Source organism: Barbus barbus (assembly GCF_936440315.1).
Source record: "Barbus barbus genome assembly, chromosome: 16".
NCBI lineage: Eukaryota > Metazoa > Chordata > Actinopteri > Cypriniformes > Cyprinidae > Barbus > Barbus barbus.
In genome coordinates this window covers 1223399-1237095 of record NC_136744.1, presented here as the reverse complement: position 1 = coordinate 1237095, position 13697 = coordinate 1223399, and the positions used below count along the sequence as shown (strand labels likewise).

Below are 13697 nucleotides of genomic sequence, written 5' to 3'. Positions count from 1 at the left end.
TGTGGCTAATTCTGCTGTGGTGACCCCTAACGGGAGCAGCTGAAAGAGTGCATAGAATTAGCAAAGTTGGACAAAATGCAGAACTGAAGAATCGTCTCCCTATCAATTCATGCATGTATATCAAGGGTGGCCAACGTCGGTCCTGGAGAGCCACAGTCCTGTAGAGTTTTGCTCCAACTTTGATCAAAACTCACCTGCTTTTCTAGTAACCCTTATATCTTAATTAGCTTGTTCAAATGTGTTTGATTAGTGTTGGAGCTGAACAGGACCAACTTTGGCTACCCCATTCACTTAAACTCATTTTAGTCATTTTAGCGCAATTCTGAATGGCACAAAACCCTGGCAAAAAGATATTTCTCGTGTGTAATTTGTGGGAAAACATGACATAAACTAGCTCCTCCGAATGGTCATGATAAGTGATGTTCAATGCAGTTATGAGCCCAAAGGAAACAAATTCAGAACAAAATGATTGTTAAAATGAAACACTCTTGAACCCTGTTCACACTGACACTGATTAAACCGCTGGAGACAGTGAGTCTCTGTCTGGTTCTAGTAGGCGGCCTACAATCATCAATGTGAACTTCATAATGAAGACATCTGCTGCATTCCAATGTGCCAACTTACACTATGCCCTTAAAGCATGTACTCGTTTGGTGAAGAAACAGTACACATGTTTGAGTGTGCAGTAGAAGAGTAGGCAAGCTTTGGGACATACTATCACGTCACACAACTGTGTCTTTACTCTTGTCACATAGTTACATGCACCCCGTCACTGTAAACTGGCCTGTCAATCATCCGGTCACATTAACATCCTCCACACTTAATTTAATTTAACTTCCTACCGCATTGGAGAGAAAAGCAGCAGCATGTTGATCTGCAAGCCACCGGTCTTTCATTTCGAGAACTCTGCTCATATTTTCTGCGTAATGATGCATTTAAAAGTTAACAATCAAACAGATGTTTATAAAAGTTCACATTGCTGTTGCAGATGAAATATAACACAGATAACATTAAATATATATATATATATATATATATATCTTTTTTTTACCAGGTTAAATTTTTATTAATAGTAACTCAAACCCCTTTTTCTAAACCTCTCTCCCTAACTATCGGTCACGCACATGTTTGTCAGTTTTTTTAAAACACGTTTGTAGTTCTGGACCGACTCCTTCACCAAAGCGCAATGGATTGTGGGCAATATTAGCCGTTAGAGAGTGCATGGATCCACACTTCAAAAAATAGATGGAGGTGCCGGTGCGCTCACCTGCTCTTAAAATACTCATTTTTGGGTAGAGTAATACCTCTTTTGAATCTGTAAAGACGGTTTATTTGTGTGCACTCACAATAACAACAAAACATTGCGCTTTTGTAAAATAATGAAAGCAAACAGGATGTGCTCTCTGCTGTCTCGGTCTCAGGTACGAAACTGTCTATTGCCTTTCATACATGAAAAATATAGCTTCATATATAGAGAGAACGAAATGTCTACTTTCAAATAAACCAATTCAAATGGAAGACAGATATTCTCAGATGATGACAGACGCATCCACTACTGCGGAGATGACGAGTCAGTGTCACGATCTCTTAAACCGAAAACAAAGAAAGCACTAGTTTATCAATGAATTATTAAAATGTTAAAGCAGCCTCCTTACTGTTTTTCCTTGACATATTCATAATCATAATTCTTCTGCTGGTGTGCTGTGGCAAGCTTTATGCATTCACTTAAACACTTATTAGCCTATGTAGGCAATTAAAGGCTCATTATTACAATTTAAATTGTTTATTGATAAACGTGTGATTAGTCGGCTAATGCTTCAAATGAACGACTACTCGTCGACCAGAATGTTTTTTAGTTGAGGCCAGCCCTAGACCATCCGGGGACTTTTGTCATATTCTTTTCAACATACTATGATTTGAGACACACTTATTCTAATATCACGTACTATTTAGGATGGGTAGTATGAACATTAGGATGCAGGGTCTGTAAAAATAAATAAGGCGACTTCACAGATGTCTGATAGCAGTTTAATACAAATAAAGAATAAAGACAAAACATCCATTGAAAATAAACTGTTGCTCTTGGTCCCGTTAAAATAAATACTCAGGGTAGTGGTGGGCTAGCGGCGTGATGATTGTGTGATCAGCTCATGGTCTCTGTTGGCCAGTTTGTGACGAGGGCAGACCGCTGCCGTATCTATGCGGCGCTGCATTCAGAGTCCTGTAACCTTGAACCCCGAAGCCCGGCCTCGTCGCAGGGCCACCGCTGGGGTTAAGCATGCTGGAGTAGGGAGACATCCCATAGGAGAGAGGCGCGTTGAAGGGCCTGTGCTGATGGGAAGTCTGAAACACCACGGGCTGGATGTGCTTCCCCGGCGTGTTGAAGGAGAACTCGGGAGGAGGGCTGCTGGCCTTGACGGGCGTAGACGTGACCAGGTTCGACTCCTCGAGCTGTTTGGACCCCGCTGGAGGGAAGGCGGCTGCAGCCACGTACTCCGAGAGGCTGAGCGAGCCGGCAGGCAGGGTGCTGGAGGTCAGCGAGTGACGCGCCCAGTCGTCTTTGAAGATCTGAACGGTCAGCGTGGACACTAGTGTGTGCAGCCGGTTGGTCACATGGGCCAAAACCATCTGCTCATCAGCGTCTCTGCGAATGCGGACGTGAATGGAGCCGGCCTGCGCAAAAACACAGTGAGTTAAGGTCTCCTATGTGAAGCCTCATGTGAGCGTTTTTACTGAAGAGTTGAGTGATCAGGCCTCTCATTTATGACCCTGCAGCACAAAAGCAGTCATGAGTAGCACAGGTATATTTGTAGCAATAGCCAACAATACATTGTATGGGTCAAAATTATACAGTTTTTTTTTTTTTAAATGCCATAAATCATTAGGATATAAAAGTAGAGATCATGCTCCATGAAGATATTTCGTAAATTTCCTACCGTAAATATATCAAAACTTCATTTTTGATTAGTAATATGCATTGCTAAGGACTTCATTTGAACAACTTTAAAGGAGATTTTCTCAATATTTAGATTTTTTTGCTCCCTCAGATTCCAGATTTTCAGATAGTTGTATCTCAGACAAATATTGTTTGATCATAACAAACCATACATCAATGGAGAGATTATTTATTAAGTATAAATCTCAATTCCAAAATATTGACCCTTATGACTGGTTTTGTGCTCCAGGGTCACGTCAAGTCACCTTTATTTATATAGCGCTTTTAACCATACAGATTGTGTCAAAGCAGCTTTACAGAATCAAAGAGGAAAATAGTGTCAATAACTAGAAATAAAGGTCATCATGAAAGAATATCTACACACCAAAGAGCCAAAGCCAATGGTCCAGAAGTGTTCATTTCTGACTTCAAGAACTCCATCCAATGTGGACACCTGAAAAACATCAAGAACCAATCTGTTGAAGATCTTGCCAAATAAAAACAAGAGAACTGGCGGCACGAGAACACGTGTGCACCACAGATTTAAAAAAAGTCAATATGCATCTGATAGATTATGTAGGCTGTATATGAACGGACCTCTCGGAGCAGTTTGTCAAGCTGGCCGATGACATGAGAGGGGGTGGTCTGGAGGAAAGAGAGAACAAACGTGACAGGACAGTTCCATCTGATCATCTGACCAGACATATGACACAGGATTAATTACAGCATCGCACACTGAAACACACCTGCAGCAGCACCTTCCCGCTGTACACGCTCATGGGGTACATGGTGCCAAAGGTCATGAGGGCGATGGCCACGGCAGACGCGGTGTCCATCGCATTATAGTTACTGCACAACAACACAAGATCATCATGTGACTCAGTGGCATCATCTCAGCTTCAGAGCACACACCATTGAGCCTGTCCGTTAGCAACATGAGCTAGCACCGTCATTCAGGTGCTAATGCAGAAGTGGAATATACAGGGCTCCAGACTAACATTTGAGGGCAGAGGCACCAGCGCCATTAAGTTCTGCAGATGGTGGCACCAGGAGCAGATTTGGTAGCGCTGGGGTGGTGTGTGGGAGTATTAAAATACAGATCATTTAATCATAAAATTACTATTGTTTTGCATGAATAAGTACAGTTACTAAAAATATTACATGTTCATTTCTTGTTTACATACATACAAAATTTACTTTTATTAACAAAAGTAACAAGCAAAATAAATTTTTATATAGCAAATGTATATATTCCACTCTTATTAAAGGCAGCACTATTCTTCCATATTATTACATAGAACTGACCAACATCAGTGAGTGATTTGAAGAAAAGTTTGTTTTTCAAGGTACTTTGTGACTTTTCTCACTTCATACACAAAAAAAGTGTAAAATTCGGACAAAATCAGATTTCTTGATTTGATATTTTATAATAGCGATCTTATAATTTCAAAATATTGAGAAAAAGTAGAAATTAATGACTAATAAGCCAATAAGTGCTCCTCTGCTGCTGTCTACTGGTTATAATTGTGATTTGGTGTATTTTTAAAATTTTAAATGTTACACAAGTGTTTGTTTAACACAAAGTATATTTTGGTCATCCTAATAACATTCAAATTGGATCATTTCAGCGCTTTAAAGTGCTGGAAATAGTCGTGAAATGCTTGAAAGTCATTGAAAAGTGCTTGAATTTCTCTCTCAAAAGGTTGTACACAGCCTGAAATGAATAATATAATGCATTCGACTATTTCTGCCACAACACCATGGTTATAGTTAGCATTAATACTTCTGGTTTTCTGACGTACGTCAGCGCTGTTTATAACAGAGAATTCTGTGCAGAATTTGAATGATTCTTACTAGATCTCACAGCGACCTTATTCATTCTGCGGCAAACTCGAACGCTTCTCGCTGGATCTGGCAGCACTGTGCTGTCGCAAAATCAACTTCGGTTCCCGAGTAAAGCTGTTCTGAGCTCGGACAAGTTTGCGGTCCGAACTGATAAATGGTCCGCTTGTCCGTTTCGTTTGTTGTCTGATGTTTCTCATATGCTACAGAAATGTCAGCGCTTATGAGTTGAACAACGCGGTGATTGTGCCAGTGCAACCGCTCACAAACATTAGTGCAAAATGTGACCATTTGGTCACAGTCTGGATCCCTGAATATAACTATAGGCTATTCGGACAGTAATTGTTTCTCATGTGGAAGTCAAATAAATGTATATATGGCGCCTCAGTTATACAATGATTTATGATTTATTCACAGCGGAGAAGCCAGTTCTGTGATCCTATGAAGCAGGGAACGCGCTGCTCACGTGGCCAGTCACATGATTGTCTGCTGTAAATAAAACTCATTTTATTTACCAATTTGTTCTTATTATTGTGTAAAATGTATTAAAAAAAATTGCATAAAATGTATTATTATTCCAAGCATATTTTATAATATATAATCCTATTTATTATTTGATTATTTAAATCTGCAGTTTAAAAATAGGAAAATAGATGCACTATAGTTGTATATAATTATATGCGAAATAGTTATGTATATAACTGTATATAATACACAATTTAAAATTGTATTGCATACCTGCTGCTGCCATAATAAAGACCCATTTCGAATGTTTACGTGCTTTTCTTCTCTTTCTGCTCCCAGTCGCTGTGGTGGAGCAGTTATGAAATGTTGTTCTTGCAAATACTTTCCAGCATTTCAGAAATAAATATGTATGCAAATTACAGCGAAATACAAAAGTACGGTGTTCGGCAGTGGTGAAAAAGGATTTACACGTTAAATTTTAAATCAATTTCTTCTTGTAAACGCTACAAGCAATTACCACACGACCTTAGTGTTTGCCAAAAACAGTAGGTAATTCGGGCCAGGGATTTTTATGCAGGTGGTGAGAGATAAACGCCAACATTCTGGATTCATATGGCAATAAAATCACCGATTACCCCCTGTAAATAGTGAAAATCACTTATGTCTTCATGAGAAATAATTACCGCCGAATACAGCTAAAGGCTAAGAAAGTTATTCAATGAGATTTAGTAGTAAAAGTAATAATATATGCAGCAGTAAAAATACACTGTTGTGGTACAGTTGCAGCATTATTTGCACTGCTAGAACTGCTACAGTAGCGGTGATAGATAATAAGTGTTGTTTGTGACTGGACATCATACATAACACAGTGTGGTCTCCTCACTTGATTTCGATGAGCATGTACGTGATGCCCAAAGCAAAAGCTCCAGCGACGTTGATGAGCACAAACGGGTTCATTCTGGGCAGGAGAACGCTGCTGAGCGCCGGGATGAGTCCGCACAGACTGCACACAAACATTCATACGGCTATGCATCATCTGCACTGAATAATTAAACGTACATCATACAGAGTGAGACGCATACGCTACCTCCGGCTCAGGTCGGCCACGTGCTCCTGAAGCCAGCTGGTGCTCGCGGCTGAAGACACAGAGAAACACAGATCACACCGGCACTAACAGCAGCTAACAACACACACAGTGACAGACTTTGCTGTTTGCACACAGAAGTCTGTCCTGTGTTCTGTTTCAGACATGTCCATACACACATTTTTGTCTTTGCGTGGACAACAGTGCATGAGTGATTTGAGTGTTCAAAAATAAACTTCTAAATGCCATCTCTGTTTGAAAACCTGGAATTGCAGCTCTGTGCAGAATTATCTTCCTTGCATGGGATGTGCTCCGGCACGGCTCCAGCGCGGATCAATCTAATGTTTTGAGGTGAACGTGTGGCAGTCAGTCACGCACCAGTGTGGATGTTTACTCTACTTCGCAATCACAGATTCTTGTTCTTGGAATATATGACCCAAATCAGAATTTTCACCGGATATTGTCATCTGAACAAGTCTGCCACGTTTGTTCTGACCAACTGAGGAAAAAAGCATTACAATAAATCGTGCTACCAATAGTGATTAAATCTAACGATCAGTTAGCTCATATCACATCAAACCGTGCAAATTATTATTATTGTTATACTTTGTTCTCAAATTATTGATGTTAACAACATCAGCATTGCGTGACTGTGAGTATAGTGAGTATTAGCGTGTAGATTTCAATTTCTGTACAGTCTAATCTAATTGTCATACCATTCGAATTTCATATTAAGAAATTATTTTAAACCAAAAAGCAAACTATGCTCCCTTCGAAATGGTTTTCTTTCAAATAAAAATCCTGTGTAATCACAGCTATCTGTAATCAGAAGCACATTTAAAACTGGAATATAATTTAAGTTCATTCACATGCGTTTCATAAACACACAATCCTTTCTGGATTACAATCTGCCATCAAAATGATAAGTTGAATTATTGTAGCTGCTGTGAGAAAAGGCTATAAACGATCCTCCAGCTGCAGGATCCTCATGTGATAGCCTACTAGCCGGGAACACTTCTTTATGTTTACAGACGTGACGTAATGACGCAGTGCCATGCTCCAATTTCCCATGAAAACATACCCGTACCACCCAAATTAGAAAACATTATAACAAGCTAACCGTTGTCAAATCAGGCTAAAGTAAGGTGATAGTTTTGAACACTGGCTGGTTATGTATTTGCTCAAATATTGATTTCGGATCATTTTTAACCCAAAAAAGTTACGGACAGCAGCTTTAAGTAGTGAAAATTCAAAAAGTATCTCGTTACTTCACTTGATGTTTTGTTGCTTGCTGATTGTCATGTAACTTTCAGTACAGGTTACACCGTCAGGTAAATGTGCTCAGGAGACTAACCCAAGCAGGTTCAGTTCCAGTCTAGACTGACTCGGTGTTTCCACAGGACTGTGATCGACTTTGAAGGGACTATGGACCTCGATTTTGATTTGAGTTTGACTGACATGCTTTACCAACACAATTATGCAAAACACAATATTATAGATCTTATATTATTAATATTTTTTGTTCATTATGAAACTGTGTCTGATTGGTAACTAGAAGGATGCAGGGTTGATTTGTGCATTATCATCAATGAACCTTAAATTACTGTAGAACTGAACCTGTAGACATCTGGAATAAAATCAACAGCTGAATGGTCATGCATACTCATGAAAAGGCTCTCAGACCTGACACGGGCCAAACTTAGAAACAGCTGTCTGTGGAAGAGATCTTACCTTCAGACACGAAGACGAAGGGCTTGTTCTTGACGGACAGTAGAGTCAAGAGATTAAAGAACAGAGCCACACATGTTCCCACCAGCAGACGCCCCCTAAAACAAACACAGAAACAACCACACACACCGCTCAGGACTGGGTAACAGGGATGTAATATCATCAAAATCTCACAATACGATATCACTGTGATATGATATTTATTGCGATATTAAAAAAAAAAAAAAATTTTGTACATTTTAAAGTTAAATTATTCTATCTAGTGCACTTTGAGAGTTCAAAATTATGAGCTTGTACCTGAACTTTAAAGGGGACCCACTTTTTATTTGTGATGTACCGTCTCAGTCTAAATTACACTCACACTGGTGTTTTAGGAAGCCAAACTAATTCGAATATAATAATAATAACAACGACAGTAGTGGCCAGTAGACAGTAGTTTGTTGTAAAACAATTGGACTGTAAAATAATGAAATGCTGTAATCATCTGCCGCAAAAGTAAAGCCTAGAGACCATTGTGTTCCTAAACGCACATCAGATGCAATGAACGAGTTGACTGCATTCATTCAGTGTGAACAGAGCCGCTCTGACACGCAGAAAACACCGGATCACGAGCTGATCGTCTGAACGAAATGCAGCTTCGCTTTAAAACACACAGCGAGAACAGACACGATGAAGACATTAAGCATAATGTGCTTTCGGTGTTCGTTCGTTTGACAGATACTGTGTCAAAGCATAATGGCCCAAACAAATACATTTTAAAAACTACACTTTTTGCCCGGAAGACCTATAGTTTCATATCATCATGTGACCACGATAATATTGAGACAGCTTTGCTATCGCAATATTGATAATATCGTTACATCCCTACTGGGCAAACATTTGTCCCAGAAACTGTGATACTGGCAGGTTTGTCATGCATCTCAACTGGACTGAGATCTGGACTTGGGTAGCTTGTCAGAGGTCTAAAAGCTGGGAAACACCAAGTGTCCAAGATTTTTCCACACATCAGTGGCAGTTTGTCCGATTCAGTGTATGTTAAATCAGCGTCAGGCCCGTTGGTGCGAGTGAGAAATTGCTTACGACCAAACCAGAACAGGGTATGAGCTTCAATGAAGGCGTCATTCATCTTTAATGATGTTCCACCAATTTGGACTTCTCTCTAATTTTATGCTTTTGACATAGTAATAAAAGAATGGGCAAACTTGTTCCACAAAAGAAATGGGCACAGGTTTAAGCTGTATAATAGGTCCATCCCAAGTGAATGCCATCGCAATCCACTTTTTATATGGGACGTATGCCATACTTTTTTGTCATTAGTCATGTTTTCAGTTTCGTGTGTGTGTAGAAACTTGTGGGGGGGCATATGGTGAAAAGAAAAACTCTCAGTCATGTTAATGAACATATAAAAACACAGAAAGGTTTGTGTGAGTACTCACGTGTGCACCTCGGGCTGCTCTACGAAACGCTCCACGCTGAGGAAGGAGGAAGCACACAGTTAGCACACACACACACACACACACCAGTACAAACAGAAACAAGTACACAAACAACTCAATCCAGTAACGATGGAGCACATCTGGGAGGTTATACTGAATAATGGAGGTACTTCATAACATCATGCCAGTGCCTTCCTCGAGGAGAAACCATCAGACCAGCATCAGCAAGCTCGTTCATATGCGTGTGTGTGTGTGTGGATCAGGCGAATGTGAACGTGAGTCAGTCGGGTCACAGCATTCCCACAGCAGCAAAATATAGACGGGATCAAGTTCTGCAGAGACACACGGATCTCACCTTTCCTTCAGGATGAAGAGAGCGCCCAGCTGAACCAGCACAGTGGAGGCAAACACCGCCAGCACTTCAAAACGCTCGAAGCTGAGACCACAAAACACACATCAACACAAACACCTGACATCACACACACAACTGGCACATCCACTGGAAGACCAGCTGGTTTATCATTGAAGCCCTGGGGCCAGTCGTTCAAAAGTAATCTGATTGGATTTTGATCATCGATTGGATCAAATCTTGAAAATGGGTTGTTCAAAAGAAAAAAAAAAGGATTCTGAATATGGATTAAATCACAAAATCCAATCTTGGTTTTGATCTGGATTAAATCCTCAGTTTGTGTTGTCCAAAACATTTCAGTAAGATTGGGATACTTCTGATCTGCAGAAGCGTGGCTTTCAGGAATAAAAATGTAATAAAACTTTAAAACTGGTCCAAATACAAAAATATTATATTTAATTTAAAGTTTTTTTTTTTTAAATCACTGATTATAAACTACATTGGCACAATCATCAGAGATGGACCGGTCAGAAGTAGTTATTTGTGTAAATGCAATGCAAAAGTAGAATGCAACATTTCATCATCATGTCCCTTTAGGGGCTCCGTAGAGCACTAATAATCCAGATTTGGAAATCTGAAAAAGTGTGCATCTGGATCAGGGTGATCCTATCCAATTTTGCTTTGAAAAACCGGCACTAAAGTAAAATGGATTACCTGATCCTGGATAGCAAAACATGGGATTTCCAAATCCAGATCATTCTGATCCAGATTAAACTTTCTGAACAACTGGCCCCTGGTGACAATATTAGGAAAACGATTTAAAGACTAGGAATAGATTACAATTATTTATAACCTTTGACTGGTAATGTGCTGCCACCAATATCAGGACATTGTGGAAATATAGCAAAGAGTTGCAGACATTGGCCTACTTCCTGTTTTTCCACCAATTTTGGAGGAGAAACAAATCTCCAGGACATAACCACACATTAAACAGATCGATATCTTCACTCAAAACACCAGATTGACCAGAAATGAGACTGACTGGATCAACAAGTGTAAATTACATTCAGGGAAATTCACAAAATAAATTCAATTTAACCGCTGTAATCAATGAATTATGATTAATTTTACTCATCGGAACAATTCACCAAGTTTGAGGTCAGGTGAATCGATTTAAAGGTCTTAAAGTTGTCAAATTTATTAAGTTAGACCAATAGGACTATTGTTTTGATCACTTTTGGCTGAACAGTTTGTAATGTACTGCTATGGTGTGGTTTCGATCAATGCTGTGTTGGATGAGAGAAAACAAGCACACTGATATTTGAAGTATGAACTGTTCTTACCCAAACGAGTACACCTGACTGGGTTTCTTCATGGTCACCCAGAAACTCAGCAGACAGGTGATCAGACTGTGAGAGACAAAGACACCAGCATGAGATGCTTAACAACTACTGTGACGCACAATGAAATGCAACACAACTCTATGCAGTATCGCCTTGAAGTGCATCTAGCTGATTTTAAACACACGGAAGCCCACTAATGGTTAACGACACATTAATATACTGTCTTTATAAGTCTAAGATGTTTGTGTATCGCTGGTGTAACAGGTGAATCAAAAGAAAGCAGTAAAGTCTTTGAGTATCAGTATCTGGTAAACACAATTGTACAAGCTTTTAATGGCCAACAGATGACACTCACCTGAAGAGATCGAAGATGGTGAGGTATGTGTATGCGGTTAAGGCTGAAACAGAAGACAGATATGATGTTCAAAACAGCACTGTCACACACTCGTGGACACATGTGAGAGAAACCATCAGGTCATTTATATCCTCTGACACAAACGTTCACTTTCAGGAGGATCAGTGCACAGAAGGGCCAGTGAGAGCAGATTAAGATGAACCTAGGTGTGAAGGACACGTGAGAAACACATTCAGCTCCTACAGACGTACAGCTGCTGGACTTCTTGATATTTTCATATTTAATGCCATAAACTTTGGGAAATGGTCATATTTCGGTGGACTGATAAAGCTGTGTAGGCCTGTGACTGTGGCATATTTTTACCACCACGGTAATATAAAAAAAAAAAAAAGTGAAGTGACATACGGCCAGGTTTGGTGACCCATACTTGGAATTCGTGCTCTGCATTTAACCCATCCAAAGTACACACACACACACACACACACACACCCCCGAAACTTCCCTAATGGACCAATATAACAACCGTAATGGCAAGGTGTTGTTATATATATATAATTAATATTAATATCTCAGGGCTCACAAAATTTCTAAATCCCTGGTAGCCCTTCAGACAGGTACTCTTCAGATTTTGGTAGCCCGAAAATTAATTTAACTAGCCCAAATAAAAAAATACCTTTTTTTTATAGAATATAGAAAATCAGTTAAGTCTAAATGTCAACAATACACAAATATCAACAATCAATGAAATAATTATATTTCACTATTTACAGGGTATATGCAGAATAAAAAACAAAAATCAATTTAAGGCTATTTATGAACTTTTTTAAGAGCTGCACAAGCAAAATGAACACTGTATGAGTGGGGTTGGACAATGTCTATGGTAACATTTTAAGCCATAAAATGACATGATTTACAGTTTAGATACAATTTTTCATACACAAAAAATGGCATTTCAGCTTTTAAACCATTTTTATGAAAAGGGACAGGTCAAACATATTATATTAATTTAAATAATAAATATTACTGTCTTAATTGTTTAGATTTTTAGAAGGCACATGAACTTCTTTCACATTTACAACTCTATGTTTGCTGCATAAAAACATGGGTGGATATTCATATTGATCTGAACATAAGATACACTGGAAATGCAAATTCCCTTTCTGCCACGAGGTGGCGCTTTAGGAGCAAATAGAGCGGCTTCTCCGGTAACGGCTGGACACAAAGCAGCACCGTGCTCATATACGCTGCTTTATCAGGCATTATAGGCAAGATGAAATGAAAATGCCAATGACACGTTTCTGAGGACAGACGGTTCCCTTCAGAGACACATTCACATTTCATTCACGCGTTTTGACTTTAAAACATGCAGCGCTCATATTTATTCAATGACATTGCCTTTTGAAGTTTAATCCAGCTGTATCGCGGTTCTTGTCTTTCCGTCCCCAACTGTAAGACCTCTTGAAATTGTAAACAGAGTTTTTAAGGACTCGCGGGAGCCCTGTATTTAAGTTAGCCTGTTGGGCAGGGCAGTGATACATTCTGGTAGCCCTACTGGAAAACGCAATAGCCCCAGGATGGCGGGGGTAGCGATTTTGCGAGCCCTGTGTATATATATATATATATATATTGTAACACAAATAATAAATAAATGAGACTCAATCATCTATTAACAAACATGCATGTTTATTTTAGCATTTCTGTCAGTGAACACGCAGCCTGCAAAACACTAAAATAAATATCAAAGAAATAATACAGTTAAATCCACCCTGTCTACCGGACACGTGTAGTGCGGCGCGACACAACAAAATATTACAGGATCCATTATAATCAGTCATGCTGTCTACACTGGATGCGACACGACAAATCCCCGACAGTAAACTGATGCCTCGTCTCATTTACGTAGGCTACGGACACAAAGTTCAAATGTCCTGTGTAGGCAGACTCAACCTGTGGCGACGCCACATATACATTAGGGCTGTGTATTGGCAAGAATCTGGCGATACGATACGCATCACGATACAGGGGTTGCGATACCATATATTGTGATACTGTAAACAAGGCGATATATTGGCATATTTCTTATTTTAGGAATAGGATATATATTTTTTAGGAAAGCTGTCATTAAGAACACACCACCATATGCAAACCTTAGCAAAAAAT

At 39.4% G+C, this 13697-nt stretch overlaps 1 protein-coding gene across 1 annotated transcript in view; it reads right to left on the bottom strand.

Moving 5' to 3' along the window:
* Nucleotides 1-2008: 2008 nt before the first annotated feature.
* Nucleotides 2009-13697, bottom strand: part of LOC306882731 (zinc transporter 6-like) — a 34004-nt gene continuing 22315 nt past the window's right edge. The window contains exons 5-15 of the mRNA XM_079437581.1: nt 11538-11580; nt 11183-11248; nt 9846-9926; nt 9491-9526; nt 8058-8152; nt 6330-6378; nt 6126-6245; nt 3682-3784; nt 3533-3580; nt 3321-3389; nt 2009-2673 (exon numbers count right to left, since the gene is read on the bottom strand). Of these exons, the coding sequence (XP_079293707.1) occupies nt 2149-2673; nt 3321-3389; nt 3533-3580; nt 3682-3784; nt 6126-6245; nt 6330-6378; nt 8058-8152; nt 9491-9526; nt 9846-9926; nt 11183-11248; nt 11538-11580 (1235 nt within the window). The 3' untranslated portion in view covers nt 2009-2148. The remainder of the gene's footprint in view (nt 2674-3320; nt 3390-3532; nt 3581-3681; nt 3785-6125; nt 6246-6329; nt 6379-8057; nt 8153-9490; nt 9527-9845; nt 9927-11182; nt 11249-11537; nt 11581-13697) is intronic.